This window comes from Mycteria americana, chromosome 2 (assembly GCF_035582795.1).
Source record: "Mycteria americana isolate JAX WOST 10 ecotype Jacksonville Zoo and Gardens chromosome 2, USCA_MyAme_1.0, whole genome shotgun sequence".
Lineage (NCBI taxonomy): Eukaryota > Metazoa > Chordata > Aves > Ciconiiformes > Ciconiidae > Mycteria > Mycteria americana.
The window spans coordinates 150,955,786-150,972,897 of NC_134366.1; the positions used below are offsets into that span (position 1 = coordinate 150,955,786).

The window sequence follows — 17,112 nt, forward strand, 5'->3', positions numbered from 1 at the left end:
TTAAAAATAATAATCTGTACCTCTAAAACATTTCAAGACAGATAGAAGGACAGGCTGGCTTCTTGGGAGAGGTTTCTCAACAAATCCTCCATCTGAAGATCTTTATATTCATGTATACTAAGGTAAATTTCTTCCTCCAGAAAGTCTCCCCCCCCCCCCCCCCCAAACGAATATCACATCAATGAAACAATTTACAATGCTGTTCAAAAACTAGCCGTGTCAGCACAGCTGATGTGATAAAATTATGCTGACGTAACAGCTTCTTATCACAGAAAAGGGAGACTACTCTTCCCCATCACATGCTTCCAACTCCCCCAGTGCTTCTCTGACAGCATTAAACAAACTGAACTCATTATTTTGGTAGAAAATTACCCCCATCTCAAAAAAAAAAAAAATTCTTTCTATCGAATCAGAAATTTGGATCAGCTCAGTGACAATACCAGGCAAGTTTGTCAGGTAAGACAAGCACAAGAGATGATAAAACAATAGGTGCAAAAATCCTGACACACCTTAGGCATGTTCCCTTCCATGGCAGCAAGCTAAGTTGATTAAATTTTATACTTCCACTAAGTTGGAAAAAAAAAGTAGCAAAGGCATTTAAAGTTTGTGATTATTTTCTCAGTTTTTCCAAAAGTTGTTTGTTTGGTTGGTTTTTTTACTTTAGGAAGTATTTTACATTTCTCTTTATACAGTTCAAACTCTGAGAAAGTTACAGCCATTTTGTGAAAGTTTAAAGAAAAACCCTGAATGAGAAAGCTTGCAATTAAGGGTGTGACTGTGCCATTCTGGTATAGCTAGAATGGATGGAGTTAAGTCATGGCAATATCGATCTTTGGCATCCATTGAGTAAGTTTGTCCAGGACCATTGGCCAGTTGTCCCATACTGCTGTTCCACCACATGATCATTACTATTGAGACACATGCTAGATAAAACACATCTAGCAGAGACGTGTTTGTCAGTATTACAGTCACACTTATGCTGTGTAGCCAGATTATAAGCATGTTAATCCAGTTGATTTCTATCAAAGTTCCTTTCAGACAACACTAACGCAGCTTTAGGAATCATAATGCCAGATCAGAAGCACTGCAACTGAATACATTCTCTCCTTCAGTAAATTAACTAACAAAACCAATGTAATAGGTTAAACTTTGTATCAGCTAACTCTATGGTGAACCAAATCTTAATCTACCTTCAACTGGCATAAAGTCAACAAACCAGCAGCAGAAATACTGCAGCGTATGCTTTAGCTAGTTAGGGAAATGCACTTCTGTGCCCACCACAGTCCAGGCACTATGAATGAATCCAGTATTAAAGGTTGTGAACTACAGCCTGAAATAGTGGGTAGTTTTTACATGGAGAGAGGTAAGCATGTAAACGAGCTCAGAGGCTAGGTATGTTACTTTGGATACACATGCACATTAGCACAGTGTACTGCTTCTGAGCTGGAGCCAAAGTCACCCACTGCCCTCCAAGAGCACTGCTATCTGAGCACCAATCAACTTTTCAACACCCATCCAGACAGACGTGCCCTTTGGCTTTTAGCCTGTCCTACTGTTCATACGGGGCTACAGCAGTAAGACCTTTCTCTAGCACCATCAGCTTACTGTAGAATTTCCAGCCTAGCAAGAACCTTCTAGCTGCTTTGTACTCCACATATTTTCACACTAAGAAAGTGGCATCGCATCCAGTTGCTCCACAGTCACCATTTATATATGACAATTCACATGAATGCAAGAAGGATCAACTTTTAAGAAACTTTGTACTGATTTCTCTATACAATTTAATTAATTTGACTGTTTAACAATACTGCATTCATTAAAGCTCCTCTTTTAGTTTGTTTTAAGTTAGGAATTTACACATGCTCATTTTCAGCCCCAAAAATCAAATGCTTATTGCTTCTGAATATCAAAAAATACATTCTGCACAAATTAGTTGTATTATTCAGAGAAACAACCAAAAGGCAAAAGATGGAGTAACATTCATCCCTTATCTGACAAAAAATTAAAGTATTTACAGTGCACACACAGTTGCTCTGGAGAAACCCCTGGAGAAAAGTAAAATGAGGACAGTATGAGCAAAGCTCACTTGTGTCTGTATGTACCTGCCCAATGTAGACAGAGTGTCCCAAGGTGAGAGTTCACAATTATTGCGTTTCTTAAGGAACATCCCGGTTGAAACAGATGAGACTATTTCAACACATGCATGTCAGTTTGCCCATAAATCTTGTGCTGGCTAATGCTACCTGTTTTACATTTACCTACGTAAACATTCATAGCATGAAAAGAGGAGCAGCAGCAGAGAGAATACTGGGCTGCCATCTGTATTGCCAAGCCTATATTCACAGCACCAGGACACTGCGAAGTACCGAAGGGGTCATCATAGGTTCCTTTGAACTCTATCAGAGGTTCTCCCCACTAAAATAGTCTTTTCTGAGAACAGATCACATCATTATCTTCCAAAACTATTCTCAATTTCTGGGGTAGAATAGAAAACGTAACACACCTGAAACTTCCCAGACCCTCCAGTGTTTCTGTAATTCTCACTATAAATAAGAAGTTCTCTTGTTAGTTCTGATTTGCTCCACCAGAACACCAACTTTTTCTTTTTATCGTCAGCAGTATAGCATGGAGTTCAGGAATACAGTTTGCAGAGGTGGCTTTTGTTGGTAAAAGCAGAGTTTTTCAGGTAGGCAGGTAATGATAAGCAGTATTTCCAAGAATTATGTCCATGTTTGCTTTTCTGAAACACAAGCTAGAAACTGATAATGCATTAAGATTTGAGGTGTTTGGAACACCATATGTATAATCTTCATAATCAATGTGAATACTCAGACATGGTAAAGAGGCACAGAAGAAAGAAATCTGGAGGTAATGCTTCTGTTGGCTTTATTTCTTTCCCATGGGAGGGCCAATAATGAGAACTTACATCTGGAATAAAAATTTGGATCCATACAGCTTTAAATAAAGACCATGCTATCTAAAAAACCATGAGCTTTTACTCTACTTTTCTGCAGGTAGACAATACAGCTTTCAAAACACAGCTTTTTTGTGCCATGGGATATCAAAAGTACTTCCTATATAGTCTCTGAATGCATTTTTAAAATAATGTAACACACACTGACATTAGTACAGAAAATTCTAATACCAAAAAAAAAAAAAAAAAAAAAAAAAAAATCACAAGTTGCATACTCAAATCATTCAAGTTAGGTCACAAACTACTGACTGTGTGTTAGAGCTTTAAGTCAGTAAAGTAAAAGGCCAAAATGAAAAAGCCAGGCTGGTTTCATTCTTCTCTAAAACCAGGGTGGTCTACGGGCAATTTTTGATACCACTGGTGTTGCCAGGGGAACAAAATGAAAACAGGTGCCATCAAATACAATTTGAAGATTTAGTTCTATTTTAAACCACCTTAAAACAAAGTTTCCATAAACTTTTTAACTGATACTACTACAAATTTGACAATACTTTATAACAAGAAAGGGATTATAAGTTGTCTTTAGACCATCAAGTTTTAACTGAAACAAATTTAGACTGATTGGCAACCCTTCCTTTTAAATAAATTTCTTCCATTAAATATGCATCATCCTCTTTAAAAATGACCTAGTGTACATTTTAAGGCAATATAATACCAAGACAGAAACAGGGTACATACAGTCTTAATAAGCTTTCTCCATTCCAAATTTTACCTTCCTTTCAATCTAAGCAATTTTTTAGATTTTTTACAAAGTAAACAACCAGTATAGACTTAAAGTGTTTAAAAATCTTACAGTGAGTAGCAACAGAAGCTTAATATTTTCCTCCTAATCTGATTGAGGTTTTTTCCCCACATGATTAAAAATCAAATAAATATCCCTTTAACTAAAACCCAAGTAAAAACACACTTTTGCTTTTAAAAAGTGTAATAATGTGTTAAGAATTTGGCAATATAGTAGTCAAGTCGCTTTAAAGCACTTCCTCCAAGTCAGCTAGCTATACTGACAGAAAACATGTCAAAGTTTAAGAAAAAATGAACATATAATTCACTTCAATAAAGAAGCGTTGATTCAAGCTTCCAAGAAACTCTTAAAATTATTTACTGAGTTCTTTTTTGGCTTAACAAGACACTAGTCACATACAAAAATCCAAATAGACCTACTTCAATTAAAAGCAATACACAAATTCCCTCCTCTTCAATAAAACTAGCTGCCAGGCCTCTGAATAAAAATTAACCTTGTATATTTTGCGTTAACCCTGGCACTTGAAAGATGCTAGAAATAAAAAGAAATAGAAGCATCTGCAGTAAATATATATAGCTCTTCAGTTAAAAGTTTTGATATCTGTGGTATATTTTACAATATCCTGCAGGGTATTGTAGAACTTTTACTAAAAGAAGTTCTCATAAGTCTGTGTATAAACACCTTGCTGAATAATTTTCCAAGTCCGTAGTGAAAGTTAAAATGAAATTGAATAAATTCAGCATACAATGATGTGTAAAAATGATGGAAAGGCTTTTTCAAATAAGAATGTCTGTAAAGTTAATTAATAAAAAAGTCTTGTAACATTAAAATTGTGATTCTAGTTTTAATGCATCTTAATGATTTACTACCAATTACCTATTTCAAATAAAATTTTCTTGAGATCTTCAAGTTGTGAAATAGTTTCACTTTGCACTTTGATCTATGTTTACAGTTTTACTAACATCACAAATGAGCAGATCTACAGTGATTTAAAACTTATGAATAAGCTTTTTGGTGGGGGGTTGTTTGCTTATTTGTTTTTAATATTTGTTCAGGGAGAAAGCACTGAGCTCAGCAGCAGAGAATAATGTTAACCAAAGCTGCACCAGGTTTGTTGAATATATTCCTGGCTTTACCCACATTAACAGTTCTATGAAATAATCTTTAATAATGCTTACAGATGTTGGGCTTGATGCAATGCTCACTCAAGTCATCAAGAATCCTTCTATCAATTTCATGGCTTCATTCAGCCTCCATTTACTATTCCAACACCTTTGAAAAATAGTATTCCCAGGTCAAACATTTCCCTATTGAAGTATCTTGCAAATAAATGGGTAGTATCTTGGTATGGTCCTTTTTTCAGATTAGCACTTCTAAGAATCTGAATCATACACAAAAGATACACAGCATTACATGAAACTAACCAACATCAAACTTCCTTTACAGTTATTTTAGTTAAAGTTTCAAGTTAACTCACTTGTGTGTAATTATGAAATTACTGTACTGATCCTCCACTTACTTTGAAAGTGATTAATCAAAGTCAGAGAAAACCAACCATCAACTGAAGTATGTTTCAAATTTCCTATTCAGGGGTAAGTCTAAAAAGATGAACTAATTTAATTTTAATTAAATCCTCATTTAGAAGCATGAAATAAAAGTTTTCTATTTAATTCAAATTAAACTCCAGCTCCAGTCCAAATTTCAAATATTCTCTGCTTCTGCTACTTTATTACACGACAGATTAACATTTCCTTTTTGTGCACATATGCGACCAACAAACCTGATATCATTAGAAAATTTAAAGAATTTATACTTTTAACAGTAATAAACATATTATTTATTCTACCCAAAAAAAATCTAGTGGTATGAAGGAGTGAAGATGCATTCTCCTAACCACGGTGAAACATTTATGCTAGATTCTATAACAGCAAATACTTTTAACTGCACTTTACTTACTGTAAAGTTTTACACACAGTTTTACTATGTGAACTTTCAAGCCATCTCTTTATTGAAGGAAAAAAACAAGTTAGAGAGACGCAAGAAAAAAAGAAGAGTAGATCAGAGAAGCAATACCTACAGGAAGACAACAATTACATACATCAGAATGTAGGCTTTTCAAAAGCTTTAATGTGGACGGGAATAGGGCTTTGTCATCCTCCCATTTAATCATCATACACACCTCAAGTAATCTAATGTTTTCATAGTATGTGTAGCAACGCTAACATCATATCATTCTGTGCTGATTAGACAAACAAATACGAATGATTGTGAACCTTTATAAGGCACTGATTTCCTCTCATTAGTGAACTCATCCAGACTTCACATAGCTTCCCCTGTCTTACCTCAGTAGCATCTTCTGGATTTCTAAAGCTGAACTCAACTTGTTTGCCATTATCCTCACCTTTTACTTCCTTCTGCTCCTTACATCCTGCTCTATGTCATTTTTCCTCGCCATGAAGAACCAGGTACTGACAAAGTAGTATCTTGATTAAAAGAAACTGGATTATCAGGCCAGTTCTGCACCCCTTTGCAAATCTCTAGGGAAAGAGAACTGAACTATTATATGGTTCAGTCTTTTATGTGGTTTGTACTCTCAAGAGTCCCATAAACCAGAGAGATGTGTCAATCTTTTCTGTGGGAAGAAGGGAGTACAGGCTCTTGGTAAAGCAATGTGGCAAAACCTCTTCAAAAAGTTCCTTAGAATATTAGGGAGAAAATGTTTCTCATCTGTAAGTTTTGCCAGAGGACAAATTATATTATTCCTATCTTGGTTTCACAACATTATTACAAAAAGTCTCCTTTCCACATGAAATGGGCTGGTGTTAAGCATGCTATCCCTTTGCACAGCAAGCTGTCAAGTTGTGGAAACTGGATGCTGCTATGCTAGCACATCACTCTCTAGGAGGCTCGATACATGTAACTGAATCTGGCAAAGTCAAGCAATGAATTATCGATTGCAATTTAAGAAAAATAAGTAAAATATCACAGGCTTTATTTCATATGTTTTGCAACCAGATACCTCTAAACTTGTCTTCAATGTCTGAGGACAACTCACATACTATATCTTTTATTCTGTTCATCTTTTCTGGATAAGCTGTGCTTGTTATAAAGGAACCTTCATTAAAATTCTATTATATACATGCTGAAAAATGGGAAGAAATTATATCTCTATATCACAAGAAACTAGACTATACTCCAGGGGCACTTGCCTCGGTTGACCTCCTCACTCATGAGAATATTCCCCACTGTCTCCTCTACAGTGAGTCCATAGAAGGGCTGGTCACAAGCAAATAAGCAAATGAAATCCTTTTGAAATTCACTTCTTCCGTGAATCCTGCAGGCATTAAATACTAAAAAAGAAGTCACGTTCAAAAGGGTACTATGTCTGTATCTATGCCTAGCATTTCCACAAAGAATAGGAGCCTAAGGAGGAAAGCGCCTGAATCCTTCCCAGATCACCCTACATACATAAGTGAACACCGAGCATATTTTAACTAAAACCATAAATCATAACTTTGAGTTTGGAGATCCATATATATCTTGAAATAAAAAATATCTTTAGAACAGGATCTCTGCAGTTCTATGAGCAGTTTGCCCATGAGCCACAAGTACAACTTTGACAAACAATGATTTTTCTGCAGGACCACAGTTTGCACTTTATTTAGTTTCAATCCACTGCTAAAAATAACTCAACCACACTGAAAACTAATGTCAAACTGACCCAATTACCAAGTACCTAAAAACTGACTCTTTTCACCTAAAAAAAATGACATTGCTGCAATAGTTAACAGTTGCCTTAACTGTATTCCAGAAAATTTATGAATGTATTTCCTCAAGTTAAGATACATATAACAACCTGTAGAAAACTTGCTTTTACATACCTATTAAAGAATGCTGACAAAATAAGCAATCAAGTCCAACTCTCATTACAATTACAGCAAGCACTCACTGGCATCTTAACTCACAGAAAGAGCAACTCTCCTGGTGATCAGTAGACCTAATATCTAGATATTAAGGTTTCAGCAAAGTCTATGCAAATATCTCATTTAGATATGCACATCAGGTATTTACTCACAAAAACCCCAGAATACGCACAGATGTGCAAGTTCAAATGTACACAATTACTTGCTTTAATTTGCCCAACATTTATTATCTCTCAGTTCTAGAAGCCTCATTGAAAGGAGTCAGTCACAAACAGAGTGTTAGGAACTGGCCTGCACCTCATCAATAACTTACCACACCAGAAGCAGTGAAGGTAAAGAGGTCTGTTCACACACGATAAACATTGATCATTCTTCAAAGTTTAAAAAAAAAAAAAAAAATTTAAAACCTATGCTTATTTTGACAAGTGAAATAAGTCTTGAGTGAAAAAGCATTTGGCACTTTTTTTTTTTAAATATACTGCTGAAAGAAGTGTCTTAATCTGTTTTTTTGTTATTCATACAGAAATTGCCATACAACAATTATTCACGTATTGATCAGAGCAGGTGGACAGGCTGCTTACTGATTTCAAGTAGCTGCATATTTAAATGAAAGTTTAAAGCTTTCTTTTTTAAGAAACCTTAAATAAAGTAAGTCACGTCACTTAGAGTTCAACTCTGAAAAAGTTGTTGAACAGAAAAAGAAAACTACCAAAGATACAATTCCCAGATCAGCACTGGTATTAGTATAGGTACAACTGGTTTGAACCATGTAATACTACTACTTTCTCAAAGGAAAAATGCTCCATATCCTATTATCGTATGGAGTTGCATTTCGCGCGGTGATTTATCTGGGAAGCAACTCCTTTGACGTTGATTTTTTTTTTTTTTTCTTTTTTTCCCAATCTATATAGAGAACATACTTCATTTTCTGTTAGACAAATACTGTCTGGTATTAATTGTGCTCATTTTTTGTTCTTGAATATAATTGTAACACCTATTTGAAATTCTGGCTACAAATAGTACCACAGAGGCAAATATATTATGAAGCAACACCTGCCTTCAGCTGCATGCAAACTGAAGGCCACTGGAAGTTTACCCCATGAAGTTCAGCTGTATCATAGCAATAGCATTTAAAGATGGAAGAACAGATGAGGTGGAGAAGGAGGGAGGCTTTGTGGAGGGACACTTACCCATGAAAGGTCTAGAACCCTGTCTCATTTTATTGATATGCCTAACTAGAAAAAGTCCAAAAGGACAGGTAGGACAGGCTACAAAAAAGACAGTTTGACCCTTACAACAGGCATTTGTAAGGGCCACCTCCAAAGAAGCTCCACAGCCTGCAGACACTTACTAGTCTATCAGAAAAAGAAAGAGCAATCTCTTTCCTTCCCCACAGACTTTCTCTGCATTCAAAAGGCAAATTGAATCCAGAGCAGCAAAACCAGCATGGCAGTACTGCACCTACACCTATAGCTCCGAAGCATGACAGTATCTGGATACATTATGACCTTTGATGTAGTTATGTGTACAGGAGTTTCCTTAAATAATTATTAAGTTTTAATGATAATAAATTTACAAACAGACAGCTGAGACTCTGGTTTTGCAATTACTTGAAGTCAACCTCAGCACCAACTTGGCTGATCCCCAAAAAGGGACGATCCAATTCTCCTACTGGTTCCAGCCACACATTTTTGTCCCCACCTAGTCCAAGCACCATATTAACAATGAGTGAAAGCTACTTCTTGTTACTAGGTTAGTTTTCAGATGGATCAATTTTCTGATCCAGCTCATCATGTGGCTACCTAAATGCTAATTCCAACAGAAACAGGTAGGAATACCACCCCTTTGCAGCCACTGCCTGCATTGAGGTGAGTTTAAAGCAAACTCAAAAACTCCATTTAAAACCTAAAGAGGTCCAAAGGTTTCCCAACAGCTCTTTGGGAAGCCTGCAGCAACACATGCACTTCTCCAATTCCAGTCTACTGCCTCAACCATATCATGCCAGTGTCTTAGATGCCCATTGTAAACATACATTATATAGTAAATAATTTATTTAAGAATTTAGAATGAATACGGCATTGTGTAAGACAACACACACTAAAATCCTGTCCTGAGAAATCAGATTATTTTAAGACAAGACATGACACAGTGGAAGATCCAGAGGAAGGGGAAGTCAGGTTTTTTTGTTCTTTTAGCTATATGCATTCCTACCATTCAAAGAACTGGATGTGTTAGGGTCTCACATGCTTCTTTCAAAACTTCCAATTTAGCTATTTTAAGATAATTTTAATACTTTAAGTCACTTAAAAGCACATAGGATGTTTAATTGTAAGGGAACTATCATAACATAGAATGAGCAACAGAAATATTTAAGAATTATGACCTCCCTGAGGAATCACACTCAATGAGTCCTACCACAGCTCACTGTCATTCTTCCACAAGATTTTGAACAGGTAGTAAAATAATAAATGGTAATGTACAATCAAAAAATCCATATTTTAAATCTCTTTAAATATTAGCTCACTCTATCTAGAAATAGCAGGCTAGATCTCAAGTTACAAATTAACAAAAAGTGTCTCATAGAAAGTTCTTAAAAGGAAAAGGACTTTCAGAAGTTAACTCAAACTCTTTTCTAAAGATAAGCAAAAGCACTAAAATAAGAAAACCATATCATATACTTTTACAAACCTACTCTAAATTAAAAGCAGTAATGCTGAGATAAGATAGGTGAACTCTCAAAGAAAATAATAGAAACCAATGAGACAATTCCATCTGTTGGAGAGAAGAAATGCAGCAATGACTATACAGAAAGACATCTGACATCGCCAGAAGTGCCTCTTCTTTTTCCCTCTCCTCAACTTCTGGCACAAAAGGCACAGATGAAACCATTTTCTCAGTGACTGAAAAACTGGTCTCAATCAGACAGCAATGCTCAACATGACACCTTCTTCGGCTCTTGCAGCTTTACACAGCAATAATTATCACTTCAATCTCCAGTTTTAATGCAATATGCCGAGAATAAAAAACTGGGAAATGGTAGATTGTTGTAAAATACATCAGGAATAAAAGGTTATTACAAACAGATTAGCCCACGGTGGAAATGACACAGGCTAAGCAGGAGGCATGGATAATCTGGGTAAGTGCCATGGAAAAATAAATATCATGATTGGACTTAAAGCAAATGGAAGCAGTTCAAATTGGCTTCCTCCAATTCACTGCAGAACATGTGATGCCCACATGTCCATTTCCAACAAACCTCACCATAAAGAAACAAAGGCCAATACTGTGAAGTGTTGAAAAACACATCTACCACCAGCTTCTTCCATACCACAGCAATGTGAATTATTGCAGCTGCCTGATAAGCATGAAAGAAAAGATTTTTGGTTTTTTTTGGCTTTTTGTTTTGTTTTTTGGAAGAGAGCTACCAGCATTTATCTGAAGCACACCATCCTGTCAGTAACTGTTGACCTTGCAAAGAAGAGCAAATTTTAGAAAACACAGGTTGCAGTTTTACAATTGGTCTAAAAGGCTCATTGCATAGCTGCAGCCAAAGGCAGTAACTCCACTCAACCCACTTCCTCTGCCTATCTACACGCTCCTGCAACTTCTCTGGCTCAGTTCTAGCAGGTTTCTATCAGGTTAACTTTTCAGAACATCAGTTCCTTTATCCAACTCCTTGTGAGGCCACAAAAACACTAGTGTTTGCTTAACAGAAAGGTCAGGAACTCCTGGCTAAGGATAGGCTGTCTCTATAATCAGCAGCCCACACTTAAACTGGCTTAAATTGATCGGGAAAATCACAGCCTCACAGCAATAAGTGATCCTGTTATTGTGTGAATGTAAGGAAAATTTGTGGTAAGTGTGGTCCTAGAGAAAGGACCTCAAAAAGAAGCCATTCTTAAGGTTTATGATTAGCTTTATGGCAAAGCGTTGTTAATCTACTTGTTAACAAAGCCACATATCAGCAGTAGGTGGATTATGATCAAGTAAAAACTTTGCAGCTTAAAGGATCTTCCACCAGAAACAACCCTTTTACATGACAAATTTGAGATAACGGCTTGATTAGCAAACACAGAAGATATTTCAAAAACATGTTACCAATTTTTACCAAAAAGCAAAATCACAACTACTATAGCAAAACAGTGCCAATCTTTATGTTTCCATTATAGATTTTTAAAAAGTAATTTAGAAACACAGAAATAATAAAGACAGATATTGCATGAAGAGGAGAGACCGAACAAAGCAGTTAATGGTTCAAATTAAATTCAGACAGTGGTAGGACATAAATACTTTATCAGAACAGGACAGCATACATGCTGCAGTCAATAGGGGACACAGGAGTGCAGCTGTTAAAATATGTCACTGCAGCTTCAGAGTAGGAGATTGAGTCTAGCTCTAGAACCACACTCGAAGCCCCCTTTAATTAGCTCCACTATAAATTCATAACTACTCATCCCAGCAGAGCAATCAAAGGCAGATGCAAACACTGTTAGCCACATTAACCCTGGCTGCTGCACCGACTACTGCAATCAACATGCTTTTAGCCCTGCTGGATGGGTTAGATTATCTAGGTTTAAGCAATTTTTTGACTTACCAGCAAAATCCTTGCTATTTCTAGTGGCTGTATCACAACATTATAGGGCAACCTTGAGGACATCTGTATTTTTTCCTCCTTTAAAACTACTTGAAAACACTCCTTCTTTGATGAAAACTCAAGAGAAAATACAGAAGTTTCACTTTTCACCATTAGCAAAAGCACAAAAGGACTCTGACACCGAATATGTGAGGCATTCCCTAATTCTTACGTGAGTAAAGCATTAGGACTTACTGGGCTGGCAAATGGTCTTGACCTTTGAGCCTCAAACCAAGCATGACAACTGCAGGTTCTGTTGAACTCAGATTTGCAGCAGAAACAAGTGAAATAGCATTGATGACACTTATGCAGTCAAATATACTAAAACGGGAATACTTAAACAGAAAGAAACTGCTGTTTTTTCCCCCCACATGAAATTTCATTTTGCACCCCCCCACTTCTCATTCTTTCCCAGCTGAAACTAGTACAATTCTTTGGAGTAGCTAGAGTGTGGTTAAGCAGAGGAAGCTATGCTTGTTTGCATGGAATCTGCTATTTCCTCTCTGCCAAAACACTTGTTTAAAGAAGTCATGTAATATTTCTATTAAGCTGTAAATACAGTTGACAAGGAAATGGCCTACTGGCAGTGCATTACCTTTGTGGCAGTGCCAACCAGCCTACAGCAAAATAGTGCACATGGTAATTTCAACATGCATTCCCAAGTAACAAAATTGTGCCTTACATAAATACCACAGAACTCCAGCAACATCTAGAAAAAGCAATGAAAATTTGCCCAAGCTTTCATGCTTGCCTGTATCAATTCTGTGTCATAACTAAAACAAAGTAGGAAAGCATCTACATATGTCCAAAAGTCCTGTGAAGCTATATCATATGACACTGGGAAAACTATTGCAACTTAAATCTGTGTATTTCTTGTTAACCACTGTAACAACTCACTAATAAAAATTAAGAAAAACTGTAGGTATCAAATATACAAAAGCGTACTAACTGCATACAAGCCCTTAAAAACCATAACGTAATTTATTAACAAGAACACATGTTCTATGTAATCCAGAATTGTTGTGTTATATTACTTTGGCCTTTGATAGCATTCATTTGATTACAAGAATTAAACAGATTCACAAGCTTTCAAACTCCGTGACCTTTGATTTATAAGCAGCTATTGTCATGCGTATAAAAATCCTCTCTGATAATGTAGTCCTCACCTTTCAACAGCTAGTGCAACTACATATAATGACGTTAAAATTAACTCAGAAGTAATCAAGACATTTTCATTAAAATTACAACCAAAAACCCCAGCATGATCAAATGTATTTAATTTGAATCAATAGTTCTTAAAAATATTTTTTTAAATGTTATTCCATCTTAAATTAATTCCCATCAAAACTAAGCTTCAGAGATACTTATTTTGTTCTCAGCTTTCATCTGAGTATTTTCAGTTTAAACAGTAATTTTAAAATAGTAAATCACACAGATTAAAAAAAAAAAATGGTGCAAGAAAATTACTAAGCTTTGCTTCCAAAATTATGTAATGTTTCTAATTGCAAAACACTCACTAGTTTTAACCGAGCTGCACATTGCCATAAAACTTCAGGAAACATCTCTGCTACAAAAAGCACACACAAACAAGAAATCAAGAACTCAACAGCACTAAATACACCTGAACTCATATGTGACACCTTAAAGTAATCATATATGAACAGTACATTCTCTTTCAACAGCGGTGGCTTCCTTATATTAAGATCTTGATGTATGAGGCACCAGCAAAAGGGAACTGAATAAAATAATCTAGTACGCAAGCCATTTTTGCAGCCAATCACAAAGATGAAAAAAATCTGCTTTTAGCAATATAAAGTGCCTTGCTAATACCAAATGGGCTTTACATATAAACAATTCAAGAACGGAGTATTTATTGATGCTCAGTACAATCAGTGTAGCTATTCTATAGCTCATTTCAAAAAAATAAAAGCATGACTAACAGTGGCAACAGTTATTCCTAGATAAACATTGCTCCCCATGAACTTCTCAAAGTAATTCCTTTATAACTGCTACTTCTCAAAGTGACTAATTCTATTTACATTTTATTTTGCAAAAAGTAAACTAATTCAGTAACAGACTTTAAGAGTCAGTAATAAATAAAAACTGTCAGGGGCTACTACCATTAGCAGTGCTCACATAGGACAATTCTGAATCCTTCTTTAGGTCATATTTACTTCAAAACTCCCTTTCAAAGGAGGATGGCCTCCTCGTTATGGAACTCTCCAAGTGCAGGTACAGTATGGAATAGGCTTTCTATGTTGCCTTCAAGCCAATTAAGCACTTACAGCTTTAGTTCTCTCTCAAGTGGAAATAAAAGCGTTCTGAAACCTTACAGACATGTGTTAAAACACAGGCAAACTGCATAAATACGAAGCAAGACAGCAAGTAAAAATCCTTACTCTTAAAGTCTTTGTCCATAAACATACAGTTGTATGATTCCAGTATTACTTTTTTGATGTTTTTTTGGTGTTTGGTTTGTTTTTTGTTTTTTTTAATACAACAAACAAGAAAACACCACCACACACACACTTACCCTCATTGGATGAATATCAGCATATGGAGGCTTTCCTTCAGCCATTTCTATTGAAGTGATACCAAGGGACCAGATGTCCGCCACACAGTTATAGCCAATCTCTTGTATTACTTCAGGAGCCATCCAAAATGGAGTTCCTATAACAGTATTACGTTTTGCCATTGTATCCTGCAATTATATTGTTTATGCAATTAAAACAGAGATGCTTATTTTCAGATTCTTTTGATATTAATTCTATATTTAAAAGTTAGATTAGCCACCCAAAGGTCAAATGGTAGTGACTTCCAACAAAGACCAAACAGATTCAGACCATCAGCCTACAGAGGCCAAACAGGTGACAATGACCATAAACCTCAAACAAAAGTTTAAAGTGGGATCATCAGGCACTTGAAGTACACTGGGTTATAAAAATAAAAACCTAAAAAGTAAATAACCTTGCAATACATTAAATACTCATCATGATAAAGAATGTTAGCTCTACCACTACCACTAGTCACTCCTCAGACACAAAATTCAAGGCAGAAGAAAAACACAAAAGTAAGAGAACATGGTTAGGAGCACTAAAGCATTTTTAAATTATCTTTCCACAGGCACTTACTGTTAACTGGCCAGCCACACCAAAATCAGCTAATTTTGCATGTCCCTCGGTGTTAAGAAGGATGTTTCCAGCCTTTATATCTCTATGTATTTTTCTCATAAAGTGCAAGTATTCAAGTCCTTTAAGAGTAGATTTCAGAATAGTTGCAATTTCATCTTCTGTTAGCTGCAAGAAAACATAAAACCATTTTCAGGTATATACATCGAGTCTATATATTTGAACTATTTAAAACATGATCATTTCATAGTGATTATTATCCATAATACAGACAATGTACCTTAGGTATTTTAACACAGGAATATGCCCAATAGCATTTGCAGTTCAAAATTCTGATCTACTAACTTGATCCATATAGCTAGATTCTTACACGTCTAGAGTCCAATTAGAGCAAGTGAGCTACAAAACTAGAGAAGGGGCTGACTGATGCAGATCAGATGGCAGAATATGCAATATTCTCTTGCCTGTCAATCACAAGTTACTACTCTTTAGATGTTGATATCCTTCATAAAGACTGCTGCACAGTTTCTGTAATATACAACTAATACATTCATCACTAAGATCATACATATTAATTGTCAAGTTATGCATTACCTTTGTCAAAACAAAGGTAATAGTGGTCACCCCTGGACTAGGTGGCACATACCAGAATACTTCCCCAGAAAAAGATATAGCCCTTTCTCTACTGTGCAAGGCTAGAGCTATTCCTCAAACACGCATGCCCTTAAGTTCTCTACACAGTTTGCCCAACAAACTAGCACAGTCCTACATCTGGAAAGAGATGAAAGGAATGCCATGTTTTCTTTATGTCTCAAATTCCTACATATAAAATGCCTGCTAAGTCTACAATTAGTAGTATCAAGCTTTTGTCCACCAGCTATTCCTAATTGCGCTACTATTAGATTCTCATTGCTGGCAATTTACAAATTGGAGAGGATGAATTAAGAGTTTATTCGCAAGAACAACAACAACAAAAAAAAACCCACAAAACAAAGAGCAAGGGATAAAGGTGTACAGAAATTAGCCAAATAAGTATTTATCACAAAGCTTGCGAAAAGTATATTCGTCAGGGATAGCTTGCTACTTATTATCTGGTAGGGAGTTAATATAGCATGCAGAAATACAAACACCCAAACAGTTCCCAACTAGTTTACAGAATTTTATTGAAGTCCGTCAAGTACGCCATTTCTTTTAAGGCTATGCCTTCATTTTATATGGAATATAAGTAAATGCTAATTTTTGAAAATAAGTATTTCTCACTCTGCCTGTGCTCCATACTGACACAAAGCCGCAGAACTATACCCATACAAATGTGCCCCAATGACCTTCCCAAAACCCTACTCAGCCCTGAAAAAGGACAACTAAGATGTCAGGGTACTCTTATGCTGGAAGGTGCCAATAACTATTATCACTCATTCCTTAACTGTAGGCAATTACAGAAATGATTAAGAATGGATGCCAACAAGATGCTATGGGCTTTTTCTCACACTGTTCTTCTTTTCTTGTTGCCAACTGATGCAGAGAATGAATGCTCACTGAACTTTTGGGTTCTTTTTAAATTACCTGCATCACTTGACAATTGCTAGATGATATCCTCATAGGAAAATACAATCAGACTGAATATATGGTTCTTCAATTTCAGCCACAACTACTGTATTTTTTTGAAATATCTACCAACAATGTTAATTAGTTTGCTGTCTAGGCAAAGGTTT

General features: G+C 35.9%; 1 protein-coding gene across 4 annotated transcripts in view; it reads right to left on the bottom strand.

Moving 5' to 3' along the window:
* The window catches only part of STK3 (serine/threonine kinase 3), a 144,835-nt gene that overhangs the window by 95,983 nt on the left and 31,740 nt on the right, over window positions 1-17,112 (bottom strand). For all 4 annotated transcript variants that reach the window (XM_075495022.1, XM_075495021.1, XM_075495020.1 and 1 more), the window contains exons 5-6: window positions 15,404-15,568; window positions 14,806-14,973 (exon numbers count right to left, since the gene is read on the bottom strand). In XM_075495022.1, the coding sequence (XP_075351137.1) occupies window positions 14,806-14,973; window positions 15,404-15,568 (333 nt within the window). The remainder of the gene's footprint in view (window positions 1-14,805; window positions 14,974-15,403; window positions 15,569-17,112) is intronic.